This window comes from Planococcus citri, chromosome 4, assembly GCF_950023065.1.
Source record: "Planococcus citri chromosome 4, ihPlaCitr1.1, whole genome shotgun sequence".
NCBI lineage: Eukaryota > Metazoa > Arthropoda > Insecta > Hemiptera > Pseudococcidae > Planococcus > Planococcus citri.
Window position 1 is genome coordinate 19,381,438 of NC_088680.1, and position 16,226 is coordinate 19,397,663.

The 16,226-nt window shown below is 36.1% G+C and overlaps 1 protein-coding gene across 4 annotated transcripts in view; it reads right to left on the minus strand.

Annotated features, from left to right (window-relative positions):
* Nucleotides 1-16,226, minus strand: part of LOC135843656 (photoreceptor-specific nuclear receptor-like) — a 60,657-nt gene that overhangs the window by 21,166 nt on the left and 23,265 nt on the right. For all 4 annotated transcript variants that reach the window (XM_065361608.1, XM_065361611.1, XM_065361609.1 and 1 more), the window contains 2 exons: nucleotides 14,554-14,845; nucleotides 4,313-4,416 (listed from right to left, as the gene is read on the minus strand). In XM_065361608.1, the coding sequence (XP_065217680.1) occupies nucleotides 4,313-4,416; nucleotides 14,554-14,845 (396 nt within the window). The remainder of the gene's footprint in view (nucleotides 1-4,312; nucleotides 4,417-14,553; nucleotides 14,846-16,226) is intronic.

Below are 16,226 nucleotides of genomic sequence, written 5' to 3' on the forward strand. Positions count from 1 at the left end.
TTTCGTCTCGCCTCCTCATCGTACCGCGAGCAGCTCGCTTTTAACGACGAATTCGAACTTGTCATTCGCCTGATTGTGGTTAAACGCAAATTGTGCAAAACGATTTTCGTTTAATGAACCTACACGGTGGGGTTTCCAAACGAAGCTTTTTACACTTTCTTTTTCTTTTTTCATCATGTATACGGGTTGTTGAGAGATAAAGAGCGTTGAAGGGGGAGGGGGGTTGAAACTGAATTTTTCCTGAGTAGGTATCATCCATCCAAAATGAATGAAGATGCGAACTGCTTTATAGTCTTCACACTTTCGGCACACGACAAGGACAAAATGGAAAAAATAAAGCACACAACATATTATGTACTTGGAAATTTCTTTCATTTTTGATTCAAATTAGGACGTTGGAGGATATGCGGAGGGGTTCCGGGGGTCATATCAAAAAACTGGGTCCATATTCGGACTTAAGGTTTCAAAAAACCTAGAAAAAGATATGTTACACGGCTTATCACTTTTTTTCATCATCTTAGGATCAAATGGGATGCTTGTGGTGGGGATCGGAAGGGTCAGATCGCAAAATCAAGTCGATATTTGGATTTGATACACCTAAAAACCAAACAAACGATACGTCATACGATAACAAAATTATGTAGGTATCTGTTAACTTATTTTCAGCTGTAATCGAAATTCCCTCCCTCTCCCTTTTCGAAAAAGTGGCTAATTACTTCAGGTATCCCATTTTTTCAATTTCCGGAATTTCTATACATATAATGCTTGGTATACCTAATGCTCGAATTAAATTGATTTTATGTCCCGTACAAAAAACGAATGAAATTTCCTAAAGACATCCTTTTTCAGTGAGCAATAACTCCCCTTACCCCCCCTCCCATACACGACTACTCGAAAGAAGAATCCGAAAATGAAAACTGTGCCACTTTTGGTGAACTGTATCGTTTTTTTCATATCTATGTTCTATTCTCGTTGGAGTGTTACGACTGGACAAAACCAACAATTTTCCAAATAACCCCCCCCCCCCCCCTCCACACCTACACAATGATCAGGAACGAAAGTTATGAGTTTTTTTTTGCGTAAATTAGGATTAATTTTATACATTTTTATCGAAGATGTACTTTTGATGCTGCAAAGCTTATTTTTGAACATTTTTTTCAGATTTGTGTAATTTGAAAATTTATAACATAAAAACAAAAAAAAATGTGAACCTTTTTGACCCATTCGAAGGGGAATGCGATGTACACGATTTTGAAAAGTTCAAAAATATTGAAATAATGAACTATTTTGTATTTTTTTTTCACTTGAAAAGCCTGTAAAATTACTTATGAATAATGATATTGAAGCTTTGTGTTGTTGAATAAAATATTTGAAATGAGGGACCGAGGGGGGGGGAGTGCGACAAAGTGGCTCTCATGACTCAAAATGCCAATAATTGCTAGAAAAAAAATGTATGCTGATCATGAATGCAGTGTACTTCTGGGCGTTCTTCTCAATTTCGCAGTTTTTTTAGTACCTAATTTTGGAATATTAATCTCTAAGAAGAGGGAGAGGGATGAAAAAAATTTCAAACTATCAAAACAACTGATTATGAGTACTGAAAAATACAAAATAAGTTTTCGAAGGCGATGTTTCTGATTCTGAAATTAGTTTAATTTTAAAATCAAAACTGAGCCTCCCAGAGCTTTAAAGTGGGACTTGAAGCGTCGAAAAATGCAACGTGGGATCGACTTACTATAGGCTTCCAAAAGCACTGATTTTCATCTCAAGATCAGTTTGATCCTACAAATAAAAACAAAATTGAACCCCCTAGAGAGGAGCATGGGGTCTAAAGTTTTGAAAAATGCAACAACGTGAGAGTTGAATTATAAATTTTCAAAGGCACTGATTCTGATTTTAAAATCGGTTTGAGCTCAAAATCTAAAAGTGAGCCACAAAAGGGGACTCTTGGTCAAAATATTGAAAAATTCAATATGAGTAGGTAACGAAACGTGGATTTTTTATAGCATTGATTTGGATTCTAAAATCAGTTTGGTCACAAAATCAAAATTAAGCATCTCCCTCACAGTCTTAGAAGAGGACTTTTGGGCAAATTTTTGAATAATATAGGTTTTTGAGAGCACTAATTCCGATTATGTATCCGCTTGATTCCAAAATCAAAATTGAGCTTTCTAGAGGAGAACTTAAGGGTTTAAAATTTTGAAAAAATCCAACTTGAATATCCAATAAAAGGTTTTTGGAAGCTCTGGTTCTGATTTCAAAGTCAGTTTAACACCAAAATCAAAATCGAACCCTCCTCAAGAGCTTCGGAGGGGGGGGGCATAAGACCTAAATTTTGAAAGATGTAATATGAGAACATATCGAAACGAAGGTTATCGAGGGTGCTGATTCTAATTCTAAAATCAGTTTGGCCTCAAAATGAAAATTGAGTCCATCCCTCACCGCTTTGAAAACTCAAAAGCGGTTAGAAGGACTTTTTTTTAAATGCTATGTGGTAATGTGGTATCTGAATATATGTATACATAGGTTTTTGAGTGCGCGGATTCCAATTCTGTAGCTAGTTTGATCCCAAAATGAAGATAGAGCTTCCTAGAGGAGAGTTTGGGGTCCCAAATTTTGAAAAATAAAACGTGAGTATCGAATTATAAGTTTTTGAAAGCAACTGATTCTAATTTTTGAATCAATTTCACCCCGAAAATGACTGAGCCCTCCACAGAGCTGCACATAGAGGAAGTTTGAGTCCAAAATTTTGAAAAATACATACGATAAAGACAATTAAAACGTAGGTTTTTAAGAGCGCTGATTCGGATTCTTAAATCTATTTTACTCCAAAACCAAAAACACTTCATTTCCCATGTTTTCATATTTTGGGCACCAAACGGTACAGTAGGAGTTGAATAGAAAAAAGTTCATTTTTGAATTTTCATCAAAATCGAGGGTCTACTTTCACCGCCAGTTTTCAAAAACTCTCCAAAAATCGAAAAATCAGCTCTTGTAGCTCAAATTTTGATTTTGAGGCATGAACAACGTGTTCTTTAAATGAGCTAAATTTCAGCAAGATCGAAGGTGCCAGTTTGTGAAGTCCTCCTTTGCAAATAGTCGAGGGGCCCGCATAAGGATCTATTGCACCCCTCTCCCTACGTCGATCCCCTGGGGCAACAGTACTAAAGTGCCTTTTTCAATTTTTGGTGAATTTTTGAAAATCAAATTTCGGCCAAAAATGAGGGAAAAAATCAAAATTTTACCAAATTGACCTAGAAAGCTGAAATGTTGGATATACCCTATTTTTGAACTGCCAAATCGATTGGAAACTGTTGCAAACCGTTTTGAGTAGTTCTGGAGCCTCCAGCAGATTTTTGAAACTTGAAATTCCCAAAATTTCATCAAATGGAGTAGGAAAGCCGAAATTTATTCTGAAAACTAATTTCAATACACTACGAAGTCAACTGCAGGTGGATTTCAAGTCGTTTTGGAGCCTCCAGCGACTTTTTGAAAATTCCTGGAGCCTCCAGCAGATTTATGAAACTTTGAACTTTCACAAAATTTCATCAAATGGAGATGGAAAGCTGAAATTTACTCTACACTCGAATTTTAACACCCTCTGAAGACTACTTCTGGTACATAGGTTCAAGTTATTCTGGAGCCTCCAGCGACTTTTTGAAACTTTCTGCAGTCTCCGGCAGATTTTAAAAACTTGAATTTCCACGAAATTTTATCAAATGCTTTGGAAGGCCGAACTTCATTCTGAAAACTAATTTCAATACCCTATGAAGTGGACTGCGTAGTTTTGGAGCTTCCAGCGACTTTTTAGAAAGTACTGGAGCCTCCGGTAGATTTTCGAAACTTTGAATTTCTACAAAACTTCATGAAATGAAATTGGAAAACCGAAATTTACTCTGCACAGCACGTGCAAAAGTTAATTAGAACAGATTTTGGACCATTTTTCAAAAAACTGAAGTTTTCAAAAAGGTGCATGAGGCTCCAAAATGGATTGAAACTGCCAGAAATCCATTTCGGAATATGTAACGCCAAAAATAGGGTGTCAAATGAATGTTATCTTTCTACCTCAAATAGAGCTAGGAGGAAACGTGAATTTTTTTAATTGAACACACAACAACCGTGCATACAAAACCATATTAAACTGAATCACCCTGTATGATACCACTTTGATCTATTCAGGGTGATAATTACAGAAATTCAATCAGATCAGTGTGATCTTATAATTAGTATAGGCATAAAAGGTGGAAACATTTTCACACCATCCGGAAATACAAATTGTAAAACAAAATTTTCAGATAGTAAGTATACGTACCATCCTTATTCATTCCCATACTAAGGCATTTTTTTAATCTACACGCTTGGCATTGATTCCTATGGGCTTTATCGACGACACACCGACCTGTACCGGCTTGACATCTGAAAAGATACAAAATAAATACTTTATATAAAACGTAACCGTTTAGAAAAGCGAAAACTTCGCTTGGTTTTCGTTCATTTGCCTCCGCCTTTCGGCTTTCTCTCTTATTTACACGCAGATATATGGGTTTATACAAAGCTCAAAAAACGTTCACTCGCTGTATCGAAATCGATTCGAGGAAAAGATTTAAGTATACCATAAGCAAAAGCGTGTAACTTCAAAACACGACGAAGCTTGAAGCTTCGTCGCGAACGAGCGACGAATAGGTAGGTATTTCGCCAAAATAAAAACACAAATCAATCAAAAATACGTCTGAAAACAGAGCTTAAATGATAAGAAAAAGAAGCGCAGCGCGGTAAGAAAGGAAGAAAAAAATCTTTGGAAAATCGGGTCTTTTTATTACTAGAATTCGGTTGGTTTTCGTATTGAAAAGTTGTACGAGAGTATAGGAAGTTGTATAAGACTTACATGACGCGACTCAAGGGACCGATTCTTTCAAATCAAACAGTATAACAAGCAGCAATGGCGTCGTCCCTCCAACCATTTAAATCTTTCCATTTCATTTTAAAGGAAAAACTGATCCTCCTTATTTCAAAAGTTCATCCGTTTCGGCTTCCCCTTTTTCCTTTTTCATTCGCCCCTCTTACCTCTCTCGTCACCCTTTTCGTATATCTTCTTTCAATTGATAGTTCTACTTTAACTTTCGTTTCGTTCGAAGCGTAGTTCAATTTTCTTTTAATCCTTGAAATTCATCCTGTTTTTACGTCCTGCGTCCTACGTCGTCCTACGTCCTGCTATATCGAGTACCCAGTATACGATACGAACCGAAAAGATACGCTTGATCCTTTTTTTCGCTCTCTTTCTCGCTTTGCCAACAACCGACGGCGACGGTAATCCTGGCCTGGTTATAAATAGCGTCAGTATCGCAGATGTCGAATGCAAAATTTCAACCCGGTTAAATGGCTTTTTCATTTGTCTGATTTTATACTTTTTACGATATGATTTTTTATATCTCCTATTGTACCTTTTTATAGTATACGGTCATACGGCTCAAGCTCGCGATTAAATTCCGCGCGCTAGGTATAATCAATAATGGCGTTAAAATTATCCCAAATATAGGGGGTCTTTCGAATAAATATCTAACGAGGTGAGTCGGATTAATTCGGCTTTAATTGATATTTTTATCGTGTGTTTTTCGATTCGAGGCCGTAATTTCTGTTATAGGTACCTATACTCGTATACTATGAAATGAAATTTATATCCGAATGAGTTTTCACGTGTAAAACTGCTCGTTTCAAATATCAGTTGGCGAAAATGGCGAATTTATTAGGCATAATGACAAACAGTCTGTACGATTTTGTAGAAAATTCCTCAGCACGTGTTTACATCCGCAATTTTACTATAGCTGTGAGTACCTGCATTAAGATTGGAATGAGAGCTGAAACTGATAATAGAAGATGTCGAAAATGGGTATGATTCTATGAGAAGGCCTCTACTTGATAATCTGATTTTCAAGGGAATCCCCGAAATCCATCGAATCTCTTGTCATGTTCTCATTCAGAGAGAATCTTAATGAAAAAATCTGATTTTTTTATCACAAATATAATCGATTAAAATTGAACGTCCAACTTCGGCTTCAAATAAGGAGCTTCGTGGAAAAGGGGCCTTGGTCAATTTTTTTCACGATTTTTACAAGTTCAAATGGACTTAAAATTTTTTTCTATATATACGCAAACATTTTCCAATTCGTTTTTTTTTTCATGGAAGAACACTTCAATATCACTGAATATGGTGGAATAATTAACAAAAAAATAATTTTAAATATACCTACTCAGAATTGCAAAAACCAAAAAACCCAAAAAAATTGACCAAGGCCCCTTTTCCACGGAATCCTTCAAATGTCTTAAATATCTTTTTATTCCTTCCAATTGAAAATTTCATGCCTGAAATTTATTATTATTTTTTTTTTCATTTTTCTGGTAGGTTTTTTAGTTCTTTTCAAAAATTGATTTTTTGAAGAAAAAACATCAAATTTTTCATCACAAACAACGATTTTTGATTGAACATTCAATTTTAGCTTGAAATTTCTCCGAATAAAGCCTCTCAGAAGAAAAATGAATCAGATCCACGGATGGACATTTTTCTGGGTAAGTTTTTCTCAAAAATCAATTTTTTTATGAATAAAATTGACAAAAAAATTAATTTTTCATCACAAATAATAGATTTGAATTGACTTCTGCTAAAAATATTTTAATACAAAACCATCCAAAAAGATATTGAAAAAAAATCTAGTGATGAGAAAGCCAGAAAAAAAATCAAATTTGTCGATGAAAATGGATTTCAACTTAAAATATTTGCAATTTAAAGCCACCCAGAAAAAATAAATAATCATAGGGAAGCTAATTGGCCTAAAAATATTTCATCTTCGGTTTTTCCCAAAAATTAATTTTTTATGATGATGGAACTTTTTTTGAAAGAAATCAGTTTTTTTGTTAATCAGAAAACTGAAGAAAACAAATCAAAATTTTTCACCAAAGCAATCGATTCAAGCTGAACATTCAATTTCAGCTCAAAATAAATGGCTCCCAGAAAAAAATCGCATTCTACGGATGAGCATTTTTCTAGATAAGTTTTTCTAAAAAATCAATTTTTTGTGATAGAAAAACTGACAAAAAAAAATGAAATCTTTCATCTTTCAATAATTGACTTTAGCTAAATATATTTCAATACAAAACCATCTGAAAACAAATTGTTCAAAAAAACTAAGTATTTCTTGTAATGGGAAATCCAGAAAAAATCAAATTTGTCGATTTAAATTCGCTTCAACTCAAAATATTTCAATTTAAAGCCACACAGAAAAATAGATCAAATTTTCTAATGATGGAGAAGCTAATGGCCTAAAATTTTATTTCTCTTCAATTTTTCCCAAAAATTCATTTTTTACAATGAATAATTTTTTTTGAAAAAAATCAATTTTTTCATCAGAAAATTGAAGTAAAAAAAATTAGAATTTTTCACCAGAAGCAATCGATTCAAGCTGAACACTCCATTTCAGCTCAAAATATTTGGAAACCCAAGCCTTCCCTTCCCCTCCCCTCCCCTCCCCTCCCGAGAAAAAATTACATTCTACAGAGGGGAATTTTTCTAAAAATGAACAATTTTTGTGATATAACCTGCCATGGGTGACATGGCAGATTTATACGGGAGTAGTACCATTTTGTAGCTCTCGTCGAGGCGAACACAGCGCGCACCTACAAGCCCCCCTATCTATTCATGGGAAGAAACTACGGGCGTCTAAAGTCTAGAAAACCAAAAAATGAAAATTTGCCAAAATGAAAAATTTGACCTAGGGAACTTGTAGAACATTTTTTTAGATGAAAATTGCAATTTTTGGGATTAGCCTACCTTCATTTTTGAAGGATCCATGCAATTTTGAAGTTTTGAAACAAATCAATTTCTGAAAAATTTCAAATTCACTCAAATTGATCTGTTTCAAAACTTCAAAATTGCATGGATCCTTCAAAAATGAAGGTAGGCTAATCCCAAAAATTGCAATTTTCATCTAAAAAAATGTTCTACAAGTTCCCTAGGTCAAATTTTTCATTTGGATAAATTTTCATTTTTTGGTTTTGCTCATTTTCTAGACTTTAGACGCCCGTAGTTTCTTCCCATGACTAGATAGAGGGGCTTGTAGGTAGTGCCCTTTGTTCGCCTCGACGAGAGCTACAAAATGGTACTACTCCCGTATAAATCTGCCATGTCACCCATGGCAGGTTAAAAACCTATGGGAGAAAAAAATCAAATTCATTATAAGCAATCACTTCAAATTAAATACCCATACTTCAAAGAAATTTTATGGTCCAAAATTTTGTGTTTTTTTTTCATTTTTTTGCGTAGGACCTTCAAATGTTCTCAAAAATACTTTTTTTATGATTGAAAAAACTACGAAAAAAATCAAACTTTTCCTAAGCATTTCAATTCAAAATGTATCGAAATAGAGCCTCCCAGAAGGAAAAAAGTCACTTTCTACAGATAGCAATGACCCCAAGTTACGTTAATTTTGACCGTTTTAATGGCACTTTTTAAAAATCTGGAATTTCCAAAATCAAGCTACAGGCTCCAGAACGGTCTGTAACCATCTCCAATTGACTCAGCAGTCCCCCACCTAAGTACCTAATTTGATTCTAATATTTTGTTCTGTGAAATAAGAATGATTCAATTTCTCGAATGGGTGTAGAAAAGAGGAATCATAATAAAAGCGAAAAATAAAAGGTTTAGAAATTGCAACAAAATCATTCGACGCATCATCTCAACACCTATGTTGAAATAATTCCTGCCACCAGGAGGCCTTTAAAGTATGTAGTAGCAGTATGTAAGAAGGGCGCAGGAAGCAAGGATAGTAGAGAAGACCAGAGAGAGAGAGAGAGAGAGAGACGAGCGACGACGATTTATCGAAATTACATTTGTCGCTAATAACCTCATTGAGAAACGTGAAAAAAAGGGATGGAAATTATACCGCTAAAAGGGGAAACATTATACGCTAATGCTGTCGAGGGGTTGAATTAATATCCTATGATTGTATTGGTTGATGCGTAAACGGATTACAATCTCTATATTGAAAAGCAACAACTTAAACTTGTTTATTGTAAGCCCTTTTACCGTTTTAAATCACTAGGCACGAAATTACTATATGGTTGTTAGAGTACTATACTAACTATAAGTATATATACGTTCGAAATGGGTTATTAATTATTTTAACCACAATATACCATACGAGCTTCTCTCTGTATACTCGTGCACTTTGGCATTCTTTCTTGTATATGATGTTATTTGTGCTCTATATTCGCGGAGTACGATATTTTGCTGCATGTGGAAAGTTTTAGGCTACAAAAGGATGAAGAATATACTCTTGTGACGGAATCGTCTTTTCCCTTTCATATTCGTAAACGAGTTTCAAAAGTGAATAATAATGGTCAGTTTGGTGTTCCTGGTGTATGGTTAGGGGAGGTTATAGTCCCTTTGGAGTAGATTGATACAGTTGGGTGTCTGCATTGTGATGAAGCGGTCGGATTGTAAACGAGGATATAATTTGATCGCTGAAAGCGGAAGATAAAAGAGGTGAGATGTGTCTGCGTAGGGGTTTAAATAAAAGTGGTGCATGTACATAGAAACGATGGAAAAAAGATTGAAAAAAAGAAAAGGTGAATTGAGAGTTGTAAACTTACACCTAGGCCTACCTACGTTTATTGTAGGCTGGAAAAATAGATGTTTGAAGATCAAATTTGAGCCAAAAATGCTGAAAAATACTTGAAATTTCACCAAATTAACCAAGAAAGTTTAAATTTGATATGTACTCTAATTTCGATCCCTCGAATCGATTTGAAACGGGTTTGAGTAGTTCTGGAGATTCCAGCAGATTTTTGAAATTTGAAATTTTCTCAAAATGTTACCCAATGCTGAATTGAACATCATTGACCTTTTTAGAATTCTGGTCATTCTGAAGATTGGACAGCACGATTTTCGACATCTCCAAAATTTAAAAATTTTTCCAGAAGGCATGAAAATTAATTCGTGCGGCTAAAAACCAAATTATTGCTTATCCTTGACCTGTTAATTTGTAGCTTCGCCTTCATAAACACTGCACCTGGGCCCTCCGGGAAGACATCGAACTGCAGACTACGGGGGAAAAGGGACGGTAATGATATTTTGTGTCATGCCGATTTCTCCCACTGGGTGCTCTTGACCTTGACTGTGCTGTACTTCAATCTGCAGGCAACGGGGAAAAGGGAAGGTAGTGATATTTTGTGTAGTGCTAATTTCTCCCGCTGGGTGCTCTTGGTTGCACTGTATTTTGTTCAAGAATTTGACAACAGCGCAGCCAAGAGCACCCAGCGGATGAATTTGGCATGACACGTGTAATTTAGCCAATAGGGCGGCTAGTTGGATGTCTTCCCCCAAGTGCAGTGTCTATTATGTACTTCACCCACATTGGTTTTACTTTTTGAGACAATTTCCAGGCAAGCACTTAATTTTTAAAATTCGCACAAATGACTGTATCTTATCTGAAAAATGTCACCACCGTCATTAAATCTATGCTCAGTAATAGGATGTTCTATGTCACCCACAAGGAGAAGTGCAGTAGATGGAGAAGGCAAAAAAATGGCCTGCCACAGGGGAGTGTTCTAGCTCCAATTCTATTCAACATATACACGAATGAACAGCCAATCAGAGACCAGACCAGACACTTCCTGTATGCAGATGACCTGGCAGCAACTGCTCAGGGGGATACACACATAGAAGTGCAAGAAATGTTGCAGGAAACCCTGAATAAACTAGAGACCTATTACGTGGATAATTCCCTCAGACCAAATCCATCCACAACTCAAATGTGTAGCTCAGGGCTTTTAAATTACCGTAATTTATTCGTTGGTAAAATACGGCGGTAAAATACGGTAAAATACTGTATTTTATGGTATTTATGGTATTTTACTAATTTGAATATGAAGAGTTATTTTTTGTAGTTGACTTCAAAGTTCTGAACTTCTGACCTGCCTCTGTAGTAAACTTTCATCTGTTTTAGGTGTTATTAAAGATTATAGAAAATTTTTTGTGGACATTTTTTTGATTTTTTGGAAATTCATGGAGAAAATTTTTGGTAACTTTTAAATCATAAATTTCCAAGGAAATTTGGAAATTTATGAAGGAAAGATGGAAAAAAAGTGTTAATTTGGCTTTTTGGTAAATTATGGTAAAATATGGTAATAAATTTTGGGTGTGATTTATCGGCACGACAGAAAAAGGCGTTTTAACAACGAAAAAAGGGCATTTTAACGACAGAAAAAGGCATTGCACGGGAAAAGAATTATTTCAACAAAAAAAGTTTTTGAACGACAGTAAATGAATGTCAACGACACTATAAGGTATTGCCCGACAGAATAATTTAATGCACGTCTATACAATACATTTAACGACAAATCGTGCATGGCAAAGAAATAAAATAGTGAACGACTTAAATAATACGAATTGCACATCCAAAAATTTATAAAAAGCATGACAGTAAAAAAAAAACACACAGTTCATCTAGTATGAGGATCTGCCTCTCTTCCGTTTCTGTCCCAAAGGAATTGACTTCCCTTCAGCAGGAACTTCAATGAGCTTGAGACGAATGTGCATTGGTACCTACCTAAAGTATGCTTGCACAGTGCTGATTTAGTGTTGTAGCGGCAGGAACAAATTGACGTGCTCGACTTATGCGGATCACCAGGCAGCAAACCCAAATAAAAAATTGGAACATCTCCAAATGAATTAAAGTCTGAGCTGAACTGAGCAAGAGGCAGGAGACAGTTCACCTTCCTCCAGAGTGATTTTGAAGTTAAAAAATTGTTTAACATGAGGAAATTGAGCAAAATCAAAATTGCAGTATCTGATTAAAGAAAGAGAAAATAGTGTTTTTAATTGAGGTTTATTACTCAAAATATATGAGTTTTTTGACCTTGCTCAGCAATTAGTTCAGCCATATGAAATCAAGAAACTCAAAAATGAACTTCTTGCATAATCACAAAATGAGTTATTCCTCTGAAAAAAATTTTTCGGTGGGAAATAATTTATTTTGCCGGGCATTTTGTTTTTTTGGCGGGGAATAATTTATTTTTCCGGGCAATTCTTCTTTTGGTGGGGAATAATTTATTTGGATGTGGATTACATTTCTGTTGTTGTTTGTATGAGATCGAATTGTCGTTTGTATCACTTAAGTTGTTGTGCTGGACTGTCGTTGAAAATTGTTGAAAATTGTCGTTGGAATGCCTTATTTTGTCGTTTGAATGTCCTGTCGTTCGAACACTTTTTCTGTCATGCCTCATGCCAATATATATTCCCCATAAACTTTTGGTAAAATACTGTAAAGTACTGCCGTAATTTTTCAACATAATGGTATATTACGTGACAGGAGCAGAAAGTATGCAATTAACTAGTATGAAGTTTAAGGAGCGAGGCAAAGCCGAGCGACTTAAATCAAACAAGTTAATCACGTTACTGTCCAATCCTGTCGCGTATACTATTTTAATTTCATATGAGAGGAAAATAAATGCTGAAATCTTAAAAAATTGTTAATTTTGAATTTGTAAACATATGCGGAAAACAGTTACTTTCCTCTCTACTTTCGTCCCTAGGGAGGAAAGTAACTACTTTCCACACTTGTTTTGATAGCTGAGTTAAAGACATACTTTCCAATCACAAAACTGTCTAGGAAACTACTCATTTTCCGATCATATGAAATTAAATTGAAGGGCTAATTGTGAAAGTCGCCTTAGTCATTTTTTTGTTCACACAACTTTAAACATTTTTTTTTTTCATATTTCATCAATTTTAAAGGGAAAAATGAGTATTGTAATGCATTCTGGGATAGTTGAAGATGCTTTTTTAATACTTGACCATGAAGTTTTTACATTATCACTGAAGCAGGACAACAATGTTTTCATTGATTATGTACAAAAATCACTGCTGACTAAGGCGACTTTCACAATTAGCCCTTCAATTACCTTACAGCCCTGGTGTAGCTGTAGCTTCCACCAGAAGAATACAAAGGTGAAGTGCACATTGAAGCTGGTATGGGGAGGAATGCAGCTGGGTGGAAGCAAGAAACAACTTGCTGCAGAAACTGGTATCAACTAGATGGGGATCAAAGCTAAAGACACTGAGGACAACAGCCATTGCACTCGTGCTACTCTACAGCAGAGTACGATTGATGTGCCACCTGGGGCTGATCAGCACATGTTAAGAAGATTGACGTTGCTCTCAACAACACCATGAGAACTGTGTCTGGCTGCCTCAGACCAACCAGTGTTAAACACCTACCAAGAATATGCGGCATTGCACCTCCTGGGATAAGATAGTGTGTAGAGGTGGATGTAGAGAGGACAAAGAAAAAACAAGATCCCCGCTATGTTATGTTCAACCAGAAAGAGGTCACCCCAAGGCTGAAGTCCAGGAGGAGTTTTATGAGGGAGACTCATGTGATGGAAGTGGATCCAGTACCAGATGTAACGAGATCTTGGCAAATGGACACAAACTGCAGTATGTAGAGTGGCTCACACTGAACCTGATCTGAGCTGGATGCACCCAGATAGCAGTAAACCTTACTAGATGGGACATTCAGGATGATGCGAAGTATCCGGATTATGGGCAAAGACAGAATGACGACCACCTCCTTGCATGTAGCACGGGCCACTGCATACACTAGAGATGAGCTGTAGGGTGAAATGAACAAACACATGGAAGACCTGGTTCAGAGATGGAAGGGGAGAATTTAAGGAGGTCGGAGTGTCCTGGACATGAAAAGATGAAGAAGAAGATCTGAAACTAACCCTCCAGGCTCCAAATTCGAACTTTGCAATTTCAAGCAATTATGGAGCGAGCGTGATTTTCGATTTCTTCAGGATAAGCACAAAAATTTCTCCAGAAACAAGAAAACCTGAAAATCAATTTGAGCAACTAAAAATTGAGTGATGGCTTATCCTCAACCTGTTTCAAATATTTATCCATATTTGAGCCGATTTCCAGATGGACATTTTGAAAGTGTTTTCACATTATGCTCTTTCCAAAAATCGCAGTACCGTTCAAATCAGAGGATGGACATCTCGATAAAAATCTCTTCTAAGCATCATTATGGTGTTTAACAGAACTCCCAGATAAAAAAAACATCAATTTTTCATGACCTATTTTTCACAGTTTTACCCAGTAAATAGGTTGTAGTCTATTTACTTAACCAAACAGGGTTGCCATTTTTTATAGGATCAAAAATTACGTATTTCAGTTATTTTCATGACATTTAAAAAAATAAAAAAACGTGTTCAGAATTTTTTTTGATTTTTAAAAATTTTCCTAAAATTAATTTGGGCAGCTGAAGTTTTGATCGAGGGTGTTTCGGACGATGTTCTTTCCAACTATCTCTAAAGTTCATAATTTCTTCATCTACGAGTACCTAATTTGATTTTCATTTCTTCCCTCTGACCGCCTCAAATTTTCTCACACCTACTACAGATTTCATGCAATGAACGTTTTTTTTTTCATCATGAGCACTTCTAGGTCTATTGAGAGTAAGCTCAACACAAATACGCAACAAATGAACAAACACTCACCTATAGATCAATTTACGCCTAACACTGCGTTTGAAAAACCCACTGCATCCGTTGCAGGCCAAAATGCCGTAATGTTTGCCCGAGCTGGTATCTCCGCATACGACACAAGTCAATCCTAAACATTTGCTTTTACCATTCGTCGTACCGTGGTACTGATTGTGAGGAGGTGTTCTGGTAGCTCGCACAACAGTTTGTTGATTCGCACATACAGGACCACCGAGGCACAAGGCCAATGGATGGACAGGGCTACAAGTTGGCGAACATTTATCCGAATTGGCACCATGGATAGTATCTGAAAATAAAACGAAAACAAAATGTATAAGAAATGGAAAATCTACGATGTCAGATATACGCGCAGTAGAAATGTAGAAAACGCATATTAAATCTGCATAAGTCTAAATCCCATTTTGATAATGTATCGAGTTAACGTCGGCGGGCGTGGTACCGCATTAATTATACTAATAGTAAATGTGAATGTGTACGCGTCTATTACCATAATATAAAAGACTATAAGGCGCATAGTACACCAGTCGCAGTGCTTTTAGTGTATGTAGTAGGCCTGTTGCTTGTGTGTACTACATACAATACATACACAGCGCACACATCCCTATGGTAAATCCTTTTGTTATATTGACGGGGGCCACCGGAATAAATATGTACGACGAATTGTAATGAAATCAAGTAAATTGATTGCCCTTCGTATACACGATATATACGCGAGGATACGCCGCACACAAGCCTCCTCCTGGGACAAATCCGTCGCCGAGTGCGAATAATAATGAGCCTATCGGTCTAATTTTCATATTTGCGCATTGTTTTCTATAGGTCAGATCTGCGCCGTCGATCGTATTAGTCGATTTTTGTAAATTAATCCTGCAACAATCGTCCGACTATACGAATCTTCATTCATGCAGTTTTTGGCTCGAGGTGTGTGATTCGATTATGGTAAAGTGCATTATCAGCTCGGCAAGTGTTTCATAGTTCAAAGAGTATTCGACGGAATAGGTGCAGGAGTCAGTGGTTTGAGAAACCCTCGAGGTACATATATGAGGCGTTCGAGCGTGAGGATTGTGGATTTTGATGAGTTAAATAGGCCTATACTTTTTCGGAGTTATTTTGCCCTTATACGACAAATTTGAGGAATTGCGATCTTTTGAATGGAATTGAATTGAATTGAATTGAATTGGGTGAAGAAAAAGAGGGAGAGAGTGATAAGAGAGAACTGTCTGACAAGTACATATACATTAATATCATTTGAAAAAATACATTGAAATCAAATTTGGATTTGAAAATGCCCTGTGAGGATTTTAAACTTCCTTCCCTATACATAAACATTTTGGAAATCCTCAATCCCAAATTGTAAAATTATTTCAACTCAAAGTAGGCTCCTGAGGTACCTACTTAATTTACACTTACAAACAGAGGCGCACTAGGTCGGTTGGGGGCTCGTGGCAGATGCACCGAATGAGGCCCTCAAAATTTCATCCCCTCTCCCTTAGAACCTTTCGCTTGCCAGTTTTTTCTCAGGTTCGGATATTTGAATACAAGTTGTGCAATCATTAATTTTTATTTCTGTCTTCTAATTTAATTTGACAAAAATTAGTCTATTTTTTTAGGAGTGATGGTGGGGGAGGGGACGGAAAATTCGCTATGAGAAGAAAATGCCCATTTTT